The sequence below is a fragment of the Typopeltis vanoorti genome, chromosome 10, assembly GCF_054136105.1.
Source record: "Typopeltis vanoorti isolate ZY-2024b chromosome 10, IOZ_Tvanoo_1.0, whole genome shotgun sequence".
Classification (NCBI taxonomy): Eukaryota; Metazoa; Arthropoda; class Arachnida; order Uropygi; family Thelyphonidae; genus Typopeltis; species Typopeltis vanoorti.
This window is the reverse complement of record NC_143558.1, coordinates 17,917,612-17,943,226: the sequence shown is the minus strand read 5'-3', so window position 1 is coordinate 17,943,226 and position 25,615 is coordinate 17,917,612. Positions and strand designations below refer to the sequence as shown.

Here is a 25,615-nt window from a genome sequence, read left to right as displayed (position 1 = left end):
ATTGTTAAGTGCAGGCTACAAGAGGCTTCCAGTAGATTGAAGGAACAGCTGTGGAAAGTCACCTGCATAGAGTGAATCTCTCTCTTTTTATCGTAAACTTTATATCTAACTGAATCTTTCAAGTCTGAGTGAGAACTGTCCTCTCTTGACACTAAAATCAAGAGAAAGGAGTCTCACAAGGTTCTGTTTTAAGTGACACACTTTTTACAATCAAGGTTATTAACTCAATAACAACTTCCTCCAACAGTAAGTATTGCCTTATATGTGAATGATTTTACTGTCTCTTGTCATTCATGTAATATGAGGGTACAGAAAGACCACCGTAGCAAGTATTTGACTCTCTCTCAAATGAGATACTTGAAAAAAAGGGTTTCAGATTTTCACAGCAGAAGACAGTTTGTGTGCACTTTTGCTGTGGACGTGGTTTTCATCCTGACCTGGAACTGTGACTAGTACAATCGCTAATCCTAGATGCACTGGAAGCCAAGTTCTTGAGAATGATATTCTTTAGCAAACAAAAACCTAACATAAATATATATATTATATACATATATACATGTCTGTGTGCATGTGGATGTACTGACACACAGTGAGATTATCTCTTTGCAAAGTTTCTGTCCATGTCTGATTTACCACGTTGGATGTTGTAAATATTTCTTTTAATTCTGTCTTCTACACTTCCTTTGGAAGCAGCTGTTGAAAGTATGGGCTTTAGAAAATTAGCTTTTATTTTTTTCTGCAACTGTTGTTCTTTTTCATCCTCCTCTTTGTAGCGCTGTATATTTTTCTCTCTCTGTTCATTTCTCCACTTGGCATTGTTAACCATTTCTTGTCTCAAACGATCCATTTCCTCAGCACTTTTCTCTTGGGTGCTTTGCCATTGCTGGAAACAAATCCCTTAACTCTTTCATTATATGAATGTCTGGAAGGTTTTACTGAGCTTTTATTATATTTCACTTCACGATCAGGAGAACTTAATCATGAACGCACTTTACTTTTTCTGCTATTCTTATCTTTATGTATACTAGTTATTATACCATTGGATGCATGTGATGATTTGTGTCCTCCAATTAATCCATACTGTTTTCTCCTGCAATGATATTTGACAGCAAACTCAATTTCCTGTCTCACATACATCAGTTATGAGAAAAGTGCCATAAAGCATTGAACATTCCCTACATCCTATCTTCCATCCTACTGAGGTACTGACAGATGCTGTATGCTTCAGGATTAGAGATAGTTGTTGAAAGTTTTTCTGCTTGGTTATATTATAAATTAAAGATACCAAGAAATTATATACTTGGTTTAATCCTTTATCCATAATGCAAAGCACATATCCTTATGGACATGTATAATGCTATGCATTATAGTTATTATATATGCATTACTAAGACTGGATTCAACCTTTATTGAGGTCTCATCAGTGGGAGCCAGACCCAGAGGTGGTACTAAAGTTTAAGTAATGCAGAAGTCATATTTTCATATTCGAGTAGCCAAATAAGGTGTGACACCTATTGGTTTCTCGTATATGTGTCCATATGACTATATGGACTACAGTAATTTACAATTTATCTGGCATAAACACCGAAACAGATCACCCTCCAGATCATAATACCTCACATTCGGCAACACAGGAAGGCACTCGACCTTCATCCATGTCCAAATCATATGCGGAAGCAGTAAGAACCCAAACTCCTTCATCGCAAGAGTGAAGAAGCTCTAATCTCACATCAGCTTTAACCTCGTCACTTGCAACAATGCTGCATGAATTCAGCAAAGCAAGCACCTCACCATCTTCCAGAAATAGATTCTATCTAGAAATCCAATCCATATTAACAGCTCTCTATAATGTTTAAAAAATTTAAACCAAATTCTCTCATGATAACAGCATGGAATGCCAATGGCTTAACAAACAAAATTCTCGAGCTGCAAGAATTTGCAAAAAGATACAATCCAGACATAATCTTGATCAGTGAATCCCACCTCAGACCATCAAACAACCCAAAACTAAGAGGTTATATTTTATATAGGACAGACAGACTTAACTCTAGTGGAGGCAGCACAGCTATTTTTATTAAAAATTATTTAAGCCACAACTCGCTGACCAACCCCCAAACTCTAAACCTTGAGGTGACGGGTGTGGAGGTGCACACTAATAACGCAGGCAAACTCAAAATCTACGCAGCATACAATCCTCCCAGTATTCCACTATTGACAGCAGACCTAGGCTCCATCCTCGGCTCTATGGATTCCATAATTATAGCAGGAGACCTAAACTCCAAACATACGGCCTGGTTCAGTTCGTCAATCAACTCCAAAGGCCGTACCTTATTCAACTACATGTTACTCAACTCATCAATAGTAGCCGGACCCACTGAGCCCACCCGCTACAGCCCATCAGGAAGTTCTGATGTATTAGACATAGTTATCCTCAGGAACATCAAATATCAGTACCAGCTGGAGACATTAGAAGAGCTTAACTCAGATCATAATCCTATCCTGCTCAGGTTTCCCATCCTGCTCAGGTTAGGACTTCAAGATCAGCTCTCTCCCCATCATTCTTTCTTACCATGGGACAAGCTCTCTGAGGTTTTCCCAGTCCACATCAGTCCACCCCTGTCATTCGTAAAAAAGAAGAAATCGACCAAGCTGTAAGCAATTTAACTAGGCAAATCAACACAGCAATAGCATCAGTCACTCAAACCACTGTCTTCCACGCTCCCAACTGGATCCCAGAAGAGATAATGGATTTGATTAGGGCTAAAAATAAAGCCAGAAAGCGATATCACAACACCAGAGCCCTGCAGGACAAAACAACCTTAAACAACCTGAACAGAAAGGTTCGAGAAGCCCTCCAGATGCACAGAAATTCCAAATGGGAATCCAAACTCAGGGAAATCAACCCAGAAGATAACTCCGTGTGGAAGTTTGTAAAATCTCTTCGTACCAAAAGACAACCACTTCCCCCTTTGAAGACAAATCTTGGAATTGCACGCTCAGATGAAGAAAAAGTAGAAGCCCTAATTGATAATCTGGAAAATCAATGCAGCCCATTTTACATAAACTTAAATATCAATCTTATTTACAAAGTTCATCGTAAAGTTAGAAATGCACTAAGACAGCCTAAGGATGATTCAGAAACCATTACCCCCCCCACACACACACACCTCCAACAGAAATAATAAATATTATTTCCCATCTGAAGAATAAAACCGCAGCCCTGACGGAATTACCAATAGAATAATAAAGCTACTCCCGCGGAAAGCCATAATTCACCTAGTTAATATTACCAATTCCATTTTAAGATTCCAGTACTTTCTCACAGATTGGAAAATCGCAGACATTATACCTCTGAAAAAGCCTGGTAATAACCCACAACTTCCCCAAAGCTACAAGCCCATCAGTCTTCTTTCCTGTCTTGGCAAAGTAATAGAAAAGGTCATCCTATCAAGACTACAATCAGCAGTGGACAAACAGAAAATAATCCCAAATGAGCAATTTGGGTTTCGCAAAGCTCACAACACGGTGCAACAAATTCACCGACTAACAGAACATATCACTCATGGTTTTAACTGGCACCTTCACACTGCTGCTGTATTTTTAGATGTTGCCAAGGCCTTTAAGGTCCTGATAAGGTCTGGCATCAAGGCCTTATCTTCAAACTAATTGAAAACAATATCCCAATTAAACTAGTGAAACTCATATATTCATATATTAATGAAAGATACATGCAAGTAAAACTCAACAGAATTGTGTCATCAAGGTGCAAAATTCTGGTGGGAGTACCTCAGGGTTCTCTACTGGCCCCAATGCTTTTCACAACTTACATGGCAGATATTCCTCTCAATTCAAGAACAACTAATACGGCCTTTTATGCCGACAACACCGCTATTCTAGCTAGATCACTCAGCCCTTGCCTAGCAATCACTAGACTCCAAGGAAGTATCAATGAACTAGCAAACTAGTTCACCAACTGGAGGATTCAAGTGAACCCCCTCAAATGCTCAGCCATGTTGTTTTTGAGAAGAAAGGTCTACATTAAAGAAGACATCCTGCTCTCTGGTCATAAGATCCCATGGCAATCAGAGAACAAATATCTTGGAGTATTAATGGATAAGAAGCTCCTTTTTAACAAGCACATCAATCTCATTGGCTCCAAATCTTCCAAAGTAATAGCACAGCGCTATCCATTGATCAACCGCAAGAGTAAATTGAACCTACATAATAAATTGCTTCTTTACCAGATGGTAATACGTCCAGTCATTACCTACGCCTCACCAGCATGGTGTCACACTTCAAGATCAAACATTTTGAAATTGCAGAGAATTCAAAACAAATATCTTAGGATGATCCTGGATGCACCGTGGTTCATCAGAAATTCACAGATTCACTGAGAAACCGGCATTCCATACATTTCCTCCTTTCTTCATAATCTTGCAGAAAAATTCTTCGTGAAGTCAAGTTCACATTCAAACCCACTAATTGTACAAGCTGTCAATTACAACGAGACTGATTACTACAAACACAAAAGACCAAAGGCTATTCTTCTCTCAACTGATCATAGCTAACACAACTGTCCTCAGAGGTTGAGCTTAACTGCTCACAAACCTCCCATTCCCAATCAACTCTCATTACAGATAAAGGGGAATATGAAAAACACTAGTGCTTTACCCATCCTGTCAGTAATGTTAATGTTAATGGTTAATTTATCTGGCCACATCAAGGAGGTAATTTGCCATTTCAATAATGGAAGTACTATTACATAGCACTGTACATGAGGTTAGAAGATAGGCATGGGGCAGTTAACCGAAGGATTGTTGTTTTGAAGGTTAGATAAAGTGTAGATTACTATGCTACATCTGCTTCTTTAGAATGGTAAAGTCAGGACTTTCAGACCATTCTATTAATATCAATGAATCAAAAACTTCATCATGGGGGTAGGGAGAGAAAAGCAAGAATCATACAGTTTATACACTTCTGCTTTGGGAGACTTTTATGAATTAAGCCTCTGCAGCTCTTCAAAATACATCCTTCTGATCAGGAACAATTGTATACCTTGGCATGATTTTGGCACAAGCCCTACTCAACCAACTGTCCCAAGTACTGGAATTCTTAAGTTTATATATATAAAAACTCGAGCGATCTTTCCTGGCCAGGCATTATTAATTGTTTAAATAATTAGCTGTGAGTAGCTTATTTGACCTATGAATGATTAACTGAACATTACTCCAACATGTTTCACTGTCTTTATGGCTGATATCATCTTCGAAATGATATTTAGCACAAAAAAACTCGGACATTTCCAATAGCCATTATTTCTATAAATTGAATGAAAAATACTGAATTGACAGTTTAACCTCCTTGGTGGCTGAGGTGGATGAAATAGTTGGGACACCTTAGTATTCTACCTTTTCTCATGTAATTATCCTCCTCCACCGTTAATCACTTAATGGCGATTGTATACCCATATATATTAGTGGAAATCTTTGTGTCAATCGACTTGAAATCTAATGTGTCACTTGAAATTTCCTTCACCGTCTTTCAGTATTTAAACTTTTTATTCTTTTTTTGCATAATTTATTGTTTCTTCCCAAAAATAAAAATAAATTTCACATGTGTGAAATAAATAAACAATCCTGAAATGGCCACAGATCAGATTTTACAATGAATTTATTTAGTAGTAGTAAATTTTCTGTCTTTTATTCTTCAAATCAGTACAATGGAACAAGATGATTTATGTTGTTTCATATTTATTTGCATTGCAAATTATTAGTATGTTAAATATTTATTTTTTTTCCAATAGCATTTATTGAAACGTGTATGAACCTTGCATATTTCTTTCCTTGCAAAATACCATTATATAGATCATGATGCATTAATTTCAGAAACGTGTTTTTCTGTTTTTATGAACAACAAATAATGTTAAATTGAATTACTCGCTTTCCAATTGTGACACTTCTTTTTAATATCAAAAATTTATATCCAGTGATATTTCAACAGGAACTCCTTTGCCTTTTGCTTAGAATTGAAACAAGTGTTTTTTGTTGTTGTTTTGGGTGCACATTCTTATAATATCTAGTGTTTAACCACTGCAGATATATTGAAAATATATGAAAGATATTCTATACAGATTTATTCAAAATTTATGCTCATTTTAAAGACTTCCAATTGCATCCCCCCACTCCCTCCCTCCTTCCCTACCCCTGTAATGGAATTATAAATAACTACTCTATCTAATTTCTAATTTCTACCAGTTTTAATGTTATCACAGACAGTATTCAAAATCTAATTATTCTAAGTTTTAGAAATACTATGCTGTATGAATAATAATAACTTTAGTTTAATCCTTTATCCAAGTGTGAGCAAACAAAGTTTGCACCTGAAAATATCTTCAGGACTGAGGTAAGGTAGTACAACACCAGGCAACTCGTAGCAAAGGTGGACCAAGCTAACATCACTCCTATCTCAGTATCTCCCATAATGCAAAACACATCTCCTTGTGGATATGTATAAGGTTATGCAGTAAGGGATAGGGCCACTACCCAATGCATAACATTATACATATCCTTAAGGAGATGTGTTTTGCATTATGGGAGATACTGAGATCTGAGATAGGAGTGATGTTAGCTTGGTCCACCTTTGCTACGAGTTGCCTGGTGTTGTACTACCTTACCCCAGTCCTGAAGATATTTTCAGGCACAAACTTTGTTTGCTCACACTTGGATAAAGGATTAAACTAAATTTATTATAGTCTAACCAAGTGAAAACTAAACTTTCAATATGCTATATGAAGTTTGTCTGGGAAATTCCCAAATATTTTTTTAAATAAAAATGTTCCTGTCTAACATAGGAGCTATTCGGCCTTTAAATTTTAATTTGGGGAATAAAAAAGGAAACTGCTGGTGCGAGTAAGCAGGTTATGGAATAACCATTGTTTCTTGTTTTGCCAAAAATTGAGAGGTTATTAATGTCTGTGCAGGTGCATTATCATAATGAAGCCTCCATCATTTTTCCCTCCAAGCATCAGGCTTTTTTTTTTTTCTGATAGCCTCACGAAGACGTTGCATTACCTCAAGATAATACTCCTTGTCTTGTAGAAAAAATTCACAGTGAACTAACTATGCCCTCAGAATTGAAAAAAAAAAAACTGTCATCATCATCACTTTAACGTTTGACCGCACTTGTTTTTTTGGGTTGTGGTGGCCCTTTCAACACCCACCGTGATGATTGAGCTCTTGTTTCAATATCATAGCTGTAAACCCACATCTCATCCCTGGTAATGATGTTTATTAAAAAGTATTCGTCCTTGTAACCTCAAGTGAAAAGCTCTTGGCTGACATAAACTCAATCATGTTTTTGATCATCAGTCAAAAGGTGAAGCACAAATTTGACTTCAATGCAATGTATGCCTAAATTTTGCACTCACATGTCAAGAATCTCATGACAGTTTTTGTGATGTTTGCTTCTTCAGCTACCTCACAAACAGTTAATGTCAGTTAGAACGGATGACTTTACGAACTTTTGCAACATTTTCATCTATTTTCGATGTTTGACGGTTGACCCGAACAGGGATCATCGTTCACTGAAATTTGGCCATCTTTGAAAAGTTTCCACCACTCTTTACATTTGAGTCTGGCGTAAAGCCTCATTTTCAAATGCTGTTTTTAACATTTCAAATATCTCCATGAAAGATTTTTCCAATTTGGAGCAAAACTTCACACAAATTTGTTGATCATGAAAATCACTCATTTTAAACATAACAAAAAATCACCAGATGCACCACACAAGTGTTGACACAAACAGACGTATTACAATAGCTAAGCAAACTATCACATTGTGGGTTTCACTAGGCTATATTTCCGAATGTTGCCATGAGATTGCAGCATATGAAGCATGCATATAGTAGCACTTATTGGCACAATAATTCAAAATTTTGTGAATTTCCAGGAAAAAACTCATATTTATTATTGTTATTGTATGGTATTATTATTATAGTATTATTGTATTGTAATAACTTCTTTATCTATACTTGTTAATGTGTTCTTCAGTTGCCAAGAAATCTTATGGGATACCTTAGCAGTATGTCTATGTCCTTTAAACTTTAACTCATTGTCTACCACCACCCCTAACTCTAGCTTCATCTATTTCTTAGAGTACAGTTCCATCAGTGTGTTACACACATTGTAATCTATTTATCCCAAAATGCATAACTTTACATTTCTCCACATTTAAACTGATATCCATTATCTTTTGCCCATACTGACAGCCTATTTAAATCGTCCTGCAAGCTCTCCACACTGCATTAAAATTTTGCATCATCAAACAGCTGAATATTTCCTTTCAGGTTATTTCCTATATCATTTAGGCACAAATTAAACAGCAATGGTCTGAGCATCGTCTTGCATCATACCACTAGTCACCTGTTTTCACCTCAATTCTGCCCCTGCATACACTTTTTGATATCTGTCCAGCAGCCACCCTCTTATCCACTTAACAAATGTCACATCTATTCTCATTTGTTCTAATTTGCATAACAGACTTCCATTCAAAGACTTCCACCCAACATATCTGTTGGATTTTGTCAAATGCCTTTGCAAAATCAGATATGATACCCTAAGGCAAGTTTACCAAACTTTTTTCTCCATGGCCCGGTTATTTTAATACTTCATTTTCATGATCCACTAAAATTTTTATGGCCAATAGCTAAAATAAAACAGATTTGAATGTTCATAGAGTTTTTATTTATTATTATTATAATAAAGAAGCATTTACTCTTACAAAAATATAAAGAAATTAAACTGAAGCCAAGTAATTTATTAATGAGAAGTGTGATGCTGTTGTTTGTTAACTAGAAACTTCAGGTTTGGAGGAAAAGATAACTTTATTCTTAAATCCGTTTCGACTTCCATTCGGTTTCTATATTTATTTTTTAGAAAAACCAGTGTTGAAAAGCCTGTTTGGAAAGGTAATGTTATCAGTAAATACAAAAAAATACGCTCTCTCTCTCTCTCGATGCTTAACTCAAACTGAACAAGCAGTGTGAGTACATGGCAGACGAGTAAAACAAGCGGCAGACCGCCAAACAATTCGGCTGGCACGGTTGCTACCACATAGCCTCGCCATTAGTTGAGCTACTTTACCGCGAACAAAGAGACTGTGAAATGGCGATGCAGACAGAGCGCGTTTTCTGTCTCTATTAATTAAATTATTTATTCATTAGTGCCGATTAAACGCTATTCACTTGTATTTTAGAGTTTCGTGAAAAAAAGAAAACCTAAAAATGAAACACCTAGGTTTTCAAGTTTTTTTAAGCAACCCTGCATTTAGCTTTCGTGACCCACCATTTGGGAAACTCTGTCCTAAGGAATAATTATCAAGGTTATATCATATCTCAACTTAAAATCATTCAGAGATAGATGTTGAAAGTTTTTTCACTGGGTTAAACTATAATTTAAAAGAGCCAAGAAATTATATTCTTGGTTCAATCCCTTATCCAAGTGTAAGCAAACATAGTTTGCATGTAAAGTATCTTCATGGCTGGGATACCTATAGTGGCTAATGACTTCACATACAAACCTCTATCTCTTATTCAGAAATTTAATAAGGTATACATCTTTTTACTACTTCTATATACTGCTGATCTATTTTGGTGGACAAAGATCAGCCCTTCTACAGTGAATCTCAACTCTCTGGAGATCTTGTGGTAATGAAGATAATAAATAAAAAAAAAAAAAATATATATATATATATATATCATGCCGGCCTGGTTGGCTTAGTGGTTAGCTTATCCGCTCTCCAGCCAAAAGGCTGCAGGTTCGAATCCTGCCGTGGGATTCGAAATTGTGAAAGTACTAGTGGTGGAAGTTGGCGGTAGATGTCGTTGGTGTTAGATGAAGAAGGTTGGTGAGCAGTGAGACGAGGAGTTGTAGAGTAGATGTCCTCCCTCAATGAATCTTTAGACTCCCTGGAGATGTAATATAATAATTATATATATATATATATATATATTTTTTTTTTTTTTTTAACACAACTACTACTTGTTCTAAACTCTGTGTTTGTTAAAGTACAATATAAAGTATATTTTTAAGATGCTGTTTTCTCCATGGTACTGTATTCACCTGACGAAGTCAGCATTTCTGATGAAACTAGTAGTGAGACCTTATTAAATCTCTTATATGTTTTTCTCGGTGTTTAAGTCAGTTAATAATTTTAAACATGTCATTAAACCCAGTCAATTACTCTGTAAATATAAGGAATAATACATTTAAATGGAGAACTAATTTTTAAAATGTTTATGAAGTAACATTTTAAATAGATAGCGTTTATTATAATTTTAATTTTCGTGCAGTAATTTATTTCATACTGAACAAAATGAAAGAAGTATATTCTTTATGATTTTGTGAATAATTTGTTTAATGTTTAAATTATCTTGTTAATTTCATGGAACTAACTTTTTGTTGAAAGGAAAATTTATGTTATGGACAAGAATATTGGATTTTTCTCTCTCTTGCTTGCTTTATTTTATTTTATTTTTTAATTTTTATTTATTTATCCATTTTTACCACAGGTTGAGCTGGAGACTCATGTTGGTTTTAGTGGAGGTTTACAAAAAAACAGAAGTACTGGAGACACTGCTCCTTATTATGCTACCTCTTTCATAGAAGTTATTTTTCATGTTTCAACTAGAATGCCTACCTCTTCTGATGATGAAGCAATGAATAAGAAGGTTTGAGTTTCATAGACATTTAAAAGATGTATTAATTCTATAAATAATTATTTTTTCCTTTTTTATTCCAACCACGTAAGGTTAGAAATCTTACAACACATTAGCAGTAGTATCAGAAATGGATCAAAGATTACTTTTTCAATGTGATATCCATTTTTATCCTGAATAATACTAAGTAATGGTCACTTCCAGTTTCAAATCCTCTGTATGCTCTTGTATCCTCAACAAGCATGAAGATATCACTTCAACAATGATATAGTCAGTGAGGCTTTTCTTATTTCTTGTCTTCTCTCCATGTAAACTTATGCATATCTTTATGTTGAAATATAGTGTTAGTAATGACTAGTCTGTGTCCTGAGCAGAAGTCTAGTAAATATTTACCATTATTATTATTAGCTTTGTCCTTTTCTACAAATTTTCCCAAAATGTTCCTATATGCTTGGTGGGATTCATTTCCTACTCTACTGTTCTGATCTCCAACAAGGACCACTTTTTTCATTTTCTTTATGTCAGCTACCTGCTTTAATGGCTGAAAAAATTCTTCCACTTCTGTTGGACCATAGGCACAAATAAGTTTCATCGTCCATGTCCCCATTTTGAAGTTTGTCCACATCACTCTACTTGAAACTACCTTCCAATCAAGAAGTTTATCTTCATGTTTGGTATTAAATACTATCGGTACTCCTTCCTTTCCTTGATCATTATTGCCTGAAAATAACATTCTATACTTATTATTTAGTAAGATCTTACCTGTTTTTATGTTCTATGTCTCAGTAATACCAATTAGGTCCACGTGGTACTTTTCCAATACTTCTGCAATTTCCTTTCCATTAATAATCCTTATGTTGATAGTTCCTATCTTCAATTTTTCTGATGTTTGGTTTATTCTTCATCTAGATTTTGAGATTGAGCTTGTTCCAGTAGCTGACTTTTCACTGTTCACCCTGGTTCCCTGACGAAAACACAGGAGCCTTGTTTAACTGGGTGATCTCCCAGCTGGCATGAAATCTCATCATGTTGTGCCATTATATGCATTTGTGGTTTAAGCCAATAGAGAGTACAATTTGGTCTGCTAATTCCCAAATTGCCAACCCTTCTTTGTTTTGGCTGCAACTAATGACCTGAAAGGTGAGAAGTACTGTATGAGAGTTATTGGAAGAATCAAAAAAAAAAAATGAGAGGGTGAAGTTTGTAAGTCTGCTACCACGTTATTGATAGAGGCAAACTGAGAAGGAGGATAATGATAGCTAATGAAGCAATATGCAGGTTGTGCAGAAGGAATGATGTAGAGTTTGTGGACCTATGGCCTAAGTTTGATGGACCTAGATGTTTAGAGAGCTTTGTTCACTGAGAATGTGAAAACACAAAGTCAGGAAACAGATGCAGACAAGTGTGCATCTGTTTCCTGACTTCACACACACACACACACACATGCATGCAGCAATGCACATGCATTGCTGCATGCATGTGTGTGTGTGTGTGTGTGAAGGCACCCATGAAGTGATTGAACAAAAAATGTGGAATCTGGTCTAAACAACATTGAATGAGGTAGTCAGTTGAGGATGTAAAGGTGGTTGGGGAAACTAAGGGGATACTACAGTTTTTATGTACTAATGCTAGAAGCATCAGGAATAAGATGGAGGAATTTTTGGCATTGGTTAGTGCAAAAATTATACCAAAAGTTCATAACTTATACTGACTCATTAAGTTCTTTATAGACAATCTCGACTCTTTTGTGTAATCACAAAAGAGTCGAGATTTACAACAGTTGTAGAACTACAAAGTTATACAACTGTTGTAAATATTGAAGGTCTTTAACTTTGAAATTCAGCTATGCTGGATTTCCAGCCACATTGAAATTAAAGGAAATGAAATGTAGATGCATCTGCTAGATGCAAAGTTACCAATGGTAGTCATTATGGAAGGAAGTGCAGACAAAAATCTAGCCTGAAATTAAGCATTTGCAGTCTAGTCAACATAGAACCATAAGAGATGAAGTTGTTCTTGCTAGTCTCTGCATAGGTAGCAGTCATCATAAACATTCATATTTACTGGGGGCTGTTGACTCATGTATGTGTGAACAGTGCAACCAATGCAAATGTTGTTGGATTGCTAGCACTTCACTCAAGAAAGGAATGAATTTTTTACTATATTGACTGAGTCATATTGATTGAGTCATATATTGATTGAGTATATATGATACCATATATACTCAAGTAAATCTTATCAGATAAATTGCATGATTTTTAACTTTTTTTTAAATAATTAATTTGTATAAACACAGTTGTAAGTTTCTATTTATTTGTCAATGCTGCTTTTTTTTTAATTTAAAATAAAACTTTTTTAAAATTCGCTATTTGTACATAATGTGTTGTTTACAATTTTATCTGTTTATTATTGCAGGTCGGGTTGGCCAAGTGGTTAGCGTATCCACTCTCCAGCCAAAAGGCTTTGGGTTCGAATCCCACCGTGGGTATGGATGTTTGTAATTGTCTGTGAAAATAGTAGTGGTTGGTGTAGTTACGGCTCATTGTAGTGATGGAGACAGAGTTGTAGAGTTGGTGTCCTCCCTCGATGAGTCTTTGAACTCCCTGGAGGTGTCAAGTAGTAATAATAATTATTATTATTATTACCTGAATCAGTTGTAACCTTTGGTTTGATGCAGTATGACCTTTGCTGTCCTTATGCTAATAAACTCCTAATCTGCCAACCAGTAGTATCCTGGATGGGATTTGAACTCAGGTTTTTTATCTCAGTTGGATTATCAATACCATCTGAGCTATCAGTGCTCTGTCTGTTGGTTTAATTAAACAAGATCTAGCATGTGAGATCTAGATTCTTCTCATGAAATGTTGAGAATGACCTCCATTAGATGTTACATGTCTTCAGTGAATGTGTTCAAGGAGAGAGAGAGACATTTAAGTTTGAATGACTAAAAGATTCATTCTTTTATGAGTCCTTGGAATCCCTAGATGAGCATGCATAATAATAAATATTTTTTATAAGAACCTTGAAAGATAACTTCTTTGCAGAATGTTATGGTAATTTAACATAAATAAATAAGTGTGTGTGTGTGTGTGTGTTGTAGTTCTAGGAGAATTATTCACAACGTGAACACTGATTTGTGTCATCATATTATTTTATGAGAATTTATACTGTAATAGTATTTTCATTTTTTCTCAGTAGATTATAATTAAATTTGTTGCTATCAAATGAATATTTTTAAATTGTAATAATTCTTTCTCTCACTAGTTACGTCATCTTGGCAATGATGAAGTGCATATCGTATGGTCTGAGCATACCAGGGATTATCGACGTGGGATTATAGCAACTGAGTTTTGTGATGTTTTAATCGTGATTTATCCCTTAGAAAATAATTTATATCGTATTAGTATTTCTCGAAAACCTGAGGTGAGAAGATCTAGTTATTTGAGGATTACCCTTGATATTTTGTAGTTATGAATTATATAATTACTGTTTGTTTTTTATTTAATTTGCCACAGAAAGACTATTTTGGCTACAATATGAGTGCAGTCAGAAAGCAGAGATTTTACAAGTATGGTATGAATACTTGGAAATTGCATGTGGTTCATTACAAGTCCAGTAATTTCCCACATTGCAATGCTTCATTTTATGACAATTCACTCATATAATGGTATTCAATTTTATGATGACCATTATATGAGTGAGTGTTCATTAATATGATGCTTCATTTGTTTATATGATGCTATTAGCCACATGTTGCTCCAGTGAATCAACTGATACCCCAGTTTTCATAACCTGTTTGTTTATGATCATTGTTTGCTGCATTTCTCTGTGTTTTGGTGTTTCGTTGTGAATTACAAACTATATGTTATTTTATTTTATTGTTTAATGGCAGATAAAATTGCTGTTGCTTCTAGTGAAAAGAAAAAGACATGTAATCCTATTATATTACATACTAAGATTAAAACATGTTGAAAGTTTATTTTTCACTTGGTTAGAGTATAATAAATTTAGTTTAATCCTTTATCCAAGTGTGAGCAAACAAAGTTTGCGCCTGAAAGTATCTTCAGGACTGGGTTAAGGTGGTACACACCAGGGCAACTCGTTGCAAAGGTGGAGCAAGCTACCAACTCTCCTATCTCAGTATCTCCTATAATGCAAAACACATCTCCTTGCAGATATGTCTAATGTTATGCATTAAGGGAAGGGCCACTACCCAGACTAGTTTCGACCTTTATTGAGGTAGAATGGGAGTTCATGTCTCTCATCATTGGCCTTTGGAGAATAAAGCATGCTGAGGATCAGCAGACAGTAAAAGAGGAGTATGATATAAGATAGAGTAGGATAGTAGGAGGTAAAAAGAGGCCTCAGTCAACCTGTTTAGCCTTATTGGCTAATTGGTCTGTAACATATAATCTCAATTTACCTGTTCAGAAAAGGTTAAACATAGACTTTTGTCTCTAGTTCTCATATTATTTTATCTAAAGTAATGATTTACTCCAGTATTAATGGAAGTTCTTTTTATGTTACTAAATATAATATCCTTATTTTTATTCCAGGTATATATATATATATATATATATATATTTTTTTTTTTTTTTTTTTTTTTTTTTTTTTTTTAAACAGGATATAAATAATAGGACTTGTTTAAATATTTATTTTAAATCTAAAATAACGGGACTTAAGGTCCGGTAAGTAGGAATGAATAGGAACTTACTGAGGAACTCGTATACCTGGTACCACTGGGACTTAGAATGGGGAAGAGACTGGCCCGGGAGATGCCGCTCACGAGGAGCAGCACCGCCTCGCAGTAAGCCTTCGCCGCCCGGGTTCTCAGCTCTCCCCCCCTTGTTTGGAGTAAAGAGACCGTGCCAGCGAAAGCTTTGTGGCTAGGGGAAACAGAGTGGTTATTCTTTTTCCTGGGGTGGGGGGGATGGTGGGTTTTTTTTGGGTTCTAAAGAGATATACAGGGCTTGATGCGTCCCTGTATAAGAAAGCATATTATCGGTGGTTTGCAGTATTGATTCACAAATTTAAAGTCTCCTAGTAAGTGCCTTTCTTGTGCAAGAAATTTGTGTAAGTAGAAAAAGAAACCTTTTCTTATTCTTGCATACATTAAATTTGTGTCTCGTACCTGGGATTTTTTCCGTACTTTCCAGATGTGATATTTTAGTACATTGATTAGGAAGATAGTGAACTTTTGGGTTTTTTGGACTGGTGGCGGGAATTGTAGTCGTACTACCTCTTCTACTGTCAGCATGGGGATTCCCAATGCTGTGCTGAGTCTCCGCCAGATGCGTTGGGCTGGTGGGCAAAAATAAAAGAAGTGGTCCACCGTTTCCACGTCCCGGCAGACATCGCAGAATGGGTCGCAAGGGTTAGGTACATACCAGGATTTCACCTGTTTCACCGGGAGCCGCCCGTAGGCTATTCTCCAGGCTAGATCCCGATGAAAAGGCTGTCCCCAGCTATTTTTGATGTTTCTGAAGAGAATTTCATTATTTGTACTAAGATTGGGTGTATCACGCCTGGAAAGTTGGAAGAAATCCCAGTATACTGCTTTGGGTTTGTGTGTGAGGATTGCTATTCCTCTGTCTCTGAGTGTTGTCATCGATTTCACTACTGTACGGTACCACTTGGGCACCCCCCTTGCGCGGGGTCCAGCATAGTCCGTGATCCCAAAGAGGGGGAGGAAAAGTCCTATAAAATATCTAATTAGTAGGCCAGAAATGTGGTTGGAGTTTAAGGCCTTCCGTACGATTTTGAACGTGTTTGCTTGTAGCAAGCTTCTGTGATCGGGCAGAGCATAACCCCCTTCTTCCTGTTTGAGTTGTAGATATTCTTTCTTTACTTCGCGTTTTCTCCCATTCCAGAAGAAATCCAGGAGTTCTTTTGATAATTTATTTTCTTGTGCCAGTGTGATGCCTGTGATATTGACAGTGTGCATCAGCATTGGGGTGACGATTGTTTTTATTACTGTCGCTCTGCCATAAAAGGAGAAGAAGGTTGGTTTGAACAGCCTTATCCTTTCCCTGCTTGTCTCCTGCAATTTTTGGATTGGTAGTGCTAGGGTGTCTGAAAAGGGCACGCCTAGTATAGTTAGAGGCTGTGTCTGTAGCGTTAAACCTTAGGGAAGTCCAGTGCTATGGAAATTTCCGAAACTTTTGATTTGGGTTTTTTGTGCGTTAACGCGAAGACCACTGACTATGCTGAATTTTTGCAGCGTGTGCAGATAGATATAGATGGACTCAGAGTCTCTGAGTGTAGCCACTACATCGTCTGCATATGCCACTATTTTGCATTGTCTGGAGCCTTGGGGAAGTGGAATACCGTTAATTGCGGGGGTGTTATCAATTCTTTTGATTAGGGGTTCTAGTACTAGGGAGAAGAGGAGGGGGCTTAGCGGGCAGCCTTGCCTAACCCCTCTCTTTATGCGGATTGGTTCTGTTAGAAACCCATTAATAGATAGTTGGGTCGTGGCTTCCGCATACATGTTTTTAATTGTACGCCGAAGTCTCGGGCCCACGCCTGTTTTTAGTAGGATGTTCTGCAAGTACCTGTGGTTGACGCTGTCAAACGCTTTCTCCAGGTCGGTGGAGAGAAGTGCCAGGGGGTATTTTTTCTCTTTGGCCAGTTTGATCAAGTCTCTTAACAAAAAGAGATTGAATTCCATAGATCTACCAGGGATCCCATAGACCTGTGAGCTTGTTATTATTTTTTCGATGCCACCCTTAAGGCGCGTGCAGATAATTTTTGCAAAAATCTTGTAGTCTACGTTGGTTAGGGAGATTGGATGCCAGTTATTCGACAAAGTCCGATCTCGGTCTTTCTTGGGGATAAAGATGGTGTGGCTCTTAACGAATTCCTCGGGGATGTTTCCCGAAGTGAGGAATTCGTTAAAGATGTTTATTAACGCTGCCAATGCAAATTCCCAGATAGATCTATAGAATTCTATCCCCAGTCCGTCTGGCCCTGGGGTCTTCTTTGTTTTCATCATTCTGTACGTGGCCTTTAATTCGGCTGCAGTTATCGGCCTGTCCTGTAGGGCACTAAGATGATCGGGAAAACGTGTTGCGTCCCACTCACTGAAGTCATCCGTGCCCTGCCGGTCAGAGAAGATACCGATATACTGCTGATGAAAGTGACCGAGTATTTCGTGGGTTGAGCGTAAAATCTGGCCCTTCTCCTCGATCTGGTGAATCGTTTTCTCATCATTAGCCGCCACCCGTTGTTGGTTGTAGAATGCGGCGGAAGGTGTTTCCAAATGTCTGAGATAGAGTCTCGTTCGAAAGTCGAGGTCCTCGACTCTACTCTGCCGCTCTTGCTGCAGTTCTATTTCTACTTGTCTGATGAGATCTCCGCAGGGAACTCCGCTCCGTTCGTTTGTCCGGTACCAGCCGAGTTCCCTGTAGAGATCCCTCAGCCGTTTGCGTTTTTGGTAGGCCCTTTCGCGTCCACATTTTTGGAACAGTTCCCTAGCCTGTCTCTTGAAGGTCAGCCAGTTTTCCCAGTCCCAGTTGGTGTTTGTCCATCCGTCACAGAGGTTCTGTAGCTGGTCGCTGAAAAGACTGGGGAAGGTAGGAGGGAGTCTCCAAGGACCTCTGGCTGTTTCCATCACCTCTGGGAGCGTGATTTTTAGTATGACCATCTTGTGGTCGGTTGTCAAGTTATGCACTGCGGTGTGACGTATCCTCTGAACATATTGTTCCAGGTTTTGGGACACGTACACCCTGTCTAGTCTTGTCGATATCTGGCCGCGGCCCCACGTAGTTTCTACTTTGGCGGGGTTATTCCGCCTCCAGATATCGACGAGGTCAAAATTTATACAGCATCGATTTAAAGCGGCAATGCCGCCAGTTCCGTTGTTTGCGTTCCCGCCTATTTTGTCTAGACGTGTGTCTTCCACACAGTTCCAGTCTCCTGCAACTATTAGGTGTTCTGCTCCCAGGAGATAGTTTTCAAGGGCAGAGAAGAAACCACTTCTGTGGTATGGATTGTTCGGGGCGTAAACTGCAGCAAGTCGGATGGTACGGCCACCGTACTTCCAGTCCACCGTTACTAGGCGTCCTGTGGCGTTTTTTTGGACGTTGAAGAACCCCCCGCGATTGGGGGGCGAATTAGTATCCCCACCCCTCGCGAGTGAGCGTCCCCGAAGCACCAGTAGCTGGTGACCGGATAGCTTCTTGAGAAGTTCTCCACGTCCCAATGCTTATAGAAATGGGTTTCTTGTATCAGGAGGATATTAATTTTGTGTGTTAACATTAGCCTCCAGACAGCGCTTTGCGCAAAGGGGTTGCGTAGTCCGTTAGTGTTTAAAGTTGCGATTTTAACTTCCATGTTGGTGTTAGAATGAGGGGGGGGCGTTATCTGGTGTTTGTTTTATGAAACCCGGTTCTGGTTCCTCGTCGGAGCTGGTTGCACTTTGAGCATCCGAGACAATGACAAGCCTGTCTGTAGAGTCCCTGTCTTCGTCAGAGTCCATTTCGTGGACTTGGGGTTGTGCCAATTGATCCATTACTGGGGGTAGGCTCTCTAACATTGTAACGTCATTGTCGAGGGGCTTTGCGCCTATTGTTCGACGTTGACCTGTGGTCTCTGTTTCGTCCTCCGATGACATCATGCTGCTTTGTTTCGCTTTTTTCTTTTCCTGTGATTCCGTTTCTCTTGCGCGCTTTGTTGGGGCGCTGGGTGTGACCTCTTCCTCTTTCCTGCAAGCTTCATGGTTTGCCACATTGATGCTGGTGATGTTCTGTGTGTGGCGGCTTGCCTTGGGTATCTTTGGGGTTTTCGTTTCCGTTGCTGCTTCCTTTTCAGCCTGCTGGCCGAGCTCCGGAAAATCGCTCCTTGATATTTTCTCAGGGTTCCCGATGGGCGTTGCCCTAATCGGTGTTATGGTCCCTCCTGTTGCTTCTGAGTGTGTCTTGTACGGACATGTGTCCAATTTGTGGGTCAGAGCCCCACACTTAATACAGGGTTCTGTACAGCTTTCCATTTTATGCTTTGACGATTTGCAATTTCTGCATTGTATTCGAGGGCAATCTGCCCCAAGGTGTTCCTCCGAATTACATCTAAAGCACCTTTTTTTCACACCTGGGTAGTTCACCATTACCCTCGTTCCCCCCAAAAAAACAAAATTGGGGACTTCTTTTTTCATGTCAATCTGGATTTCAACATCTCCTGTTTTCCATCCTTTATAGTCTGCATACTCCATTGCTTTAATCTCGTGAATTTCCCCCCATTGGCTAAAGAATTTCTTGACTTCAGGTTCGTTCTCTAGGTATTCTAGTGGAAACCTGGTTATTTTTAGCGTTTTTCGTAGGCTCCCTACTAGAAACGGTCTGATTGTTTGTCCACAACAAATGAAACCCTCTAATAATTTCTTTTTTGTTTGTTCGCTTTTGACCACTATTTGAAATCTATTGTTCCCATAAGGTATAAAACCGTATATATTTTCAGCCCCTACTGTTTCGATTAGAGCTCTCGCTAACGCCCGCTGATCTACGGGCTTCGTGAGCTCGATACCGAGCGTCCTAGTTCTAGGCAAAAAATGCGACATGGTTACAGAAATTCCTGACTACTGGGTGTAGAAAGGGAATGTAAGGGAGGGCAAAATCGAGGAACGTTGGGCGTTCCTCGCCGCAAACAAAGCGATACCAGAATAGACGGATAAAACAGGCAATAAAAGGGAAAAAAAGGTCTTACCAAAGCTGGGGAACTACTGCGGAATCTGAGCATGGAGCTTTCTTTTCGGGCCGTTGAAACTGGATCTTCTTGAGAGGTAGACGTCTGCCTTCGGCCGGAGCTTTCTCGGGGGTCCTCGGGAACTGTCTCTGGAATCCGCTGCGTTCTGCCGATGTCGATATTGATGTCTCTTCAGTGGGAGCCAGGCCCAAGTGGAGATATCAGGCAGAAGCATTAGCAGGTCATCTCTACCTATAGGAATTGCCAATTGGTGTGCCACCCTTTTTTTAATAATTTATTCTGGATTTAGAGAAAGATGTTGAAAGTTTATTTTTCACTTGGTTAGAGTATAATAAATTTAGTTTAATCCTTTATCCAAGTGTGAGCAAACAAAGTTTGCGCCTGAAAGTATCTTCAGGACTGGGTTAAGGTGGTACACACCAGGGCAACTCGTTGCAAAGGTGGAGCAAGCTACCAACTCTCCTATCTCAGTATCTCCTATAATGCAAAACACATTTCCTTGCGGATGTCTAATGTTATGCATTAAGGGAAGGGCCACTACCCAGACTAGTTTCGACCTTTATTGAGGTCTCTTCAGTGATTAAACTAAATTTATTATAAGATTAAAACATGTTTAGTGAGAATAGGTTACTCCCACTAAACATAGCCTATCTCAGTGTTTGATGGTGTATCGAACACTGAGATATGCTGCAAGCTAAACTTATCTTACACTATTGTTTTTTATATATATATATATATATATATATATATATCCTTAACTCAGGGGAGATGTTTTTACGTTTCATGTGTCAATTTTTTCGCATATGAGTTTAGATAATAAATTATATATTTAGTTTAATCCTTTATCCAAGTGTAAGCAAACAAAATTTGTGCCTGAAGTATCTTCAGGACTTTGGCAACTCGTGGCAAAGTGGTATAAGTTCTCATTACCTGCCTTAGTATCTCCCATAATACAAAGCACATCTCCTTGTGGACAAGTATAATACTATGCATTAAGGGAAGTACCACTACCCAGACTGGTTTTGACCTTTATTGAGGTCTCGTCAGTGGGAGCCAGACCCAATGGTGGTGATACTAAGACAGAAGTAATGGAGAAGTTATATTTACCTAAATGAGTTGCCAAAAGATGTCACACCTTATTAAATTACTCTAGATTAGAGAAAGATGTTGGAAGTTTTTTCTTTGTTAGACTATCAGGCACAAACTTTGTTTGCCTTACACTTGGATAAAGGATTAAACTAAATATATAATTTATAGTCTAACCAAGTGAAAAAACTTCCATCTTTCTCTAATCCAGAGTAATTTAATAATAAGGTATGACACCTTTTGGCAACTTCTATAGGTAAATATTTCCCCATTACTTCCACTTTGTTATCACCACCACCGGATATGGCTCCCACTGATGAGACCTCAATAAAGGTCAAAACTGGTCTGGGTAGTGGCCCTTCCCTTAATGCATAGTATTATACATGTCTGCAACGAGATGTGCTTTGCATTATGGGAGATACTAAGACAAGTGATGTGAATTTATACCACCTTTACCACAAGTTCCCCAGTCCTGAAGATACTTCAGGCACAAACTTTGTTTGCTTACACTTGGATAAAGGATTAAACTAAATATACAATTTATAGTCTAACCAAGTGAAAAAACTTCCAACACGAGTTTAGATATACCATACAACTCTTGTACCCTTAAAAACACCCTGTAAAAATGTTAATATAGACATGATATATTGATTTAATATAAAAACAAGATAAACATTACTTACTTTAATGAGACTTTTGAGTCTGTTTTGATTTTGTCAAGCTTTTAATGTTTGGAATTAAATTACTTACTGAGAATGACAGAGAATTCTTCAAATTTGAATATAGTCATTAGCAACCTCATTTTGTTTTTAATCAATTTCATGATTGAAAATGCTTCTTCACATCTGTACATCATTCTGAAATGACAGTATAACTCTGGGCAAATTTTTTTAATTTTGGAAAATGCTCACAAGGTAATGATCTTCAGAAATTAATCATGTTGGAAGCATTTGGGACTGAGGGAAGCTCATCAAATTTCATGTTCAGTAATAAATTTGTTTTCAAGTCAATAAGTTTCATTTGTATGTTTCTTAATTTTTTTCATAATTTCATAATTTTTTTTCACTAAGTAAAAATGGGTTTATAAATGCAAATTAGTAGTCCTCTTCTTTAGCAAAATCACAAAAACAACTTTCAACTAACTCTTGCAATAACTTGATTTTTTATATATATTTTGTAAAATTGCCATTATCTTTAGCACATTCACTCTGCTCTTTTAAGTGTGGAAACTGGCTCAAATCCTTATTTTCTAACTGAGAGATAAATAGTTTTAACTTCATCTTGAATGCATTGATATCATTTACTAAGCTAGAAAATAATTTGTTCTTGCCCTGCAGTTTCAAATTTAGATCATTGAGATGGCCGGTAACATCAACTAAAAATGCTAAATTAAAGACAGTTGTTATCACATAAAAGGGCTCTTTCCTCAGGCAACTGATTTTTCCCCTCTAGAAAATTATAAACAGTATTTTTCAGTATCCAAAATCTACTCAGAACCTGTCCTCTAGAAAGCCAGCACACCTCACAATGAAGAACGAGATTGCCATATTCCAAATGTAACATTTCACAATATTCTCTGAATTCTCTTCTGTTTAATTGCATGCATCTACAAGTGAAGAAAAAAAAAAGGCAATGAACCTAATCTGTCGTATGACCAGGACATGCTTGTATGGTAATGAATCACAAGTAGATTTTATGAGGCTTATTCACATATCATTATTCACCAAGTTTCTGTCAATTTTTATCTTTAAAAAACAACAGAGCTATGTTTAAGGGTATCAGAATTTAAAAAATTTGATCTGGATTTTGAAGTATAATTTCATCATAATACAGTTGACTGCATTATATTAAGTACCATTTGCGGCACTCTCTCACTATAGCAGTGAGATGTGCTCTTCGACTTTCTGGGATGAAGATGTTTATTAATTAATAATCCTTAATTGTGTTTTAAATATTTAAGTGCATATTATTATTATTGCACAAGCACATGAAGTCCTAAGACTTATTGCTGGAGATTCAAACTATCAACACAGTATCTATCATACCTCTCTTTGAAACCATTAATAGACAGAGCACTTACAACTGACTCAAGCAATCCATTCCATTCATTCACCACTCTCCAAGTGAATCTGGTCCTCATGCCCTTGCTAAGTACACTCTTACTCAACTTCTAGGGATGACTTCTAGTTCTGCTCCCTCTAGCCAAGTGCTGAAACATTTCCTCTTCATCAATCCTATAAAATCCTTTAAGTAACTTAAGTGTTTCTATCATATCCCCACTTTTTTGCCTATTCACCTATTGGCTATTATATACGAGATACTATACATTTGTAATACAAATTACAAATGTATAGTATCTTTTTTATTGAAGTAATATATTACTGGACTTTATTGTGAAACTGAAAGGTATTTCATGAGTTTGTAAAAAAAAAAAAAAGCATAATAGACAAAATGTCATTTTATCAAAACAAGCATATCAAAAAGAATGCACTCAATAACTTGTATACTGAATTTTTGTGGAGAATTAAAATATCTGTATTAAGTACAGAATCTATAAAAAAAAAAAAATATATATATATATATATATATATATATATATATTGAAAGAAAAACACAGATAAAATGCAGAAAAAATATCTATATTAATATAAAATCATTCCTTTATTATTATTACTATTGATTTATTATTATTACTATTATTACATTCGTGCCAAGCTATATGTAAATACAATGGTAAATATTTAGTTTAAAAAAAATTATATTTATATTTAAATGAATTAGGTACTCTTTATCTCTATTTTGTATTGAATCTTTGTACTGTATACAGAAAATACGTTTCATTGTATATATATATATATGTAAATACTCTGTATGATAATAAACCTTGTCATTGTCAAAAAAAAAAATATTATCCCAAAACCCAATGGAGTCAAAGACTCATCTGGGAGGTCCTATTTTCATACACACAGCTCATCATATAGGTATCCCCAAGGAGTCCTCTGACTCCTTGGAGATACCTGTGTAATAATAATTGTTCATCTGTTCTTTAACAACCATGTAATCTGATATGTTTTGGCTACTTTTGTAATGTGCCTTCTAAACTTCAACTCCATCCACAGTCACCCCCGCCCCTTCAGTTCCATCAAATGTAGTACACTTTAGAATTCTTAATAAAGTGCATCACCTCACACTCGTCTTCACTTTAAACTGACAGAAATTTACCGTTGCCCATACTTCTAGTCTATTTAGTTCATCATCCTGCAGGATCTCTGCATCACCTTCAATTACCATCATTCTTCCCACTTTTTCCTCATCAGCAAACAACTGACTATTTCCCAATTATTGACTAATTGAAATTTATTATATTTGAAAGAGTACTTATCTGACACCTGGATATTTTTGAAGGTAAGGATGACAATATTTAGTATGAAACTTGATAATTGAACCAATATCATGAGATTGGAAATAAGTTGAAGATGTAGAAATCACAAATGAGCATAGAAATATATCAAATAGCAGAAGAACTAAAAAAAAAAAAAAAAAGACATAAACAAAACCATTAATAAAGACAACATGGATTTTAAAGATTAAGAATTAAAAATTAAACTAAAAAGTATATACTAATATACTAATAAACTAAATGCAGAGTTGTGTGTGTAGCTGCTATGCTAGACATTTTAGTCATATTTGTAACTGTTAAAAATTATTGCATTTTTAAAAAATCTTGAATTTTTTCAGGTTCCTTACTTTGGACCACTTTTTAATGATGCAATTGTGAATCGAAAAATCCTTCCTGGACTTGTTCGAGCCACAGCTATTAATGCTAGCAGAGCTATGAGATCTTTAACACCACTATATCAAAATTTGTATCCTTTATGAAATAATATTTCAAAAGCACCATAATTGTATTTTAGGGAATTTCTTTTTAAATTATAAACTGAAAAATGTTGCAGAAGTTGTGTATATAAATATATGTGTATGTGTACTCAATGAACAAAATATTAAAGATACGTACCTAATAGCATGTCAATCCTCCTTTAGCACGAATAACAGTGTACTCTCTGAGGCATTGACTCCACCATATGCTGGAGGTAATTCCAGCTATTCCTCTTGCAG

The 25,615-nt window shown here is 36.9% G+C and overlaps 1 protein-coding gene across 6 annotated transcripts in view; it reads left to right on the top strand.

Moving 5' to 3' along the window:
- The window catches only part of LOC150102202 (ral GTPase-activating protein subunit alpha-1), an 800,562-nt gene that overhangs the window by 718,385 nt on the left and 56,562 nt on the right, over positions 1–25,615 (top strand). For all 6 annotated transcript variants that reach the window (XM_090398990.1, XM_090398987.1, XM_090398991.1 and 3 more), the window contains 3 exons: positions 10,568–10,726; positions 13,979–14,137; positions 25,238–25,365. In XM_090398990.1, the coding sequence (XP_090255116.1) occupies positions 10,568–10,726; positions 13,979–14,137; positions 25,238–25,365 (446 nt within the window). The remainder of the gene's footprint in view (positions 1–10,567; positions 10,727–13,978; positions 14,138–25,237; positions 25,366–25,615) is intronic.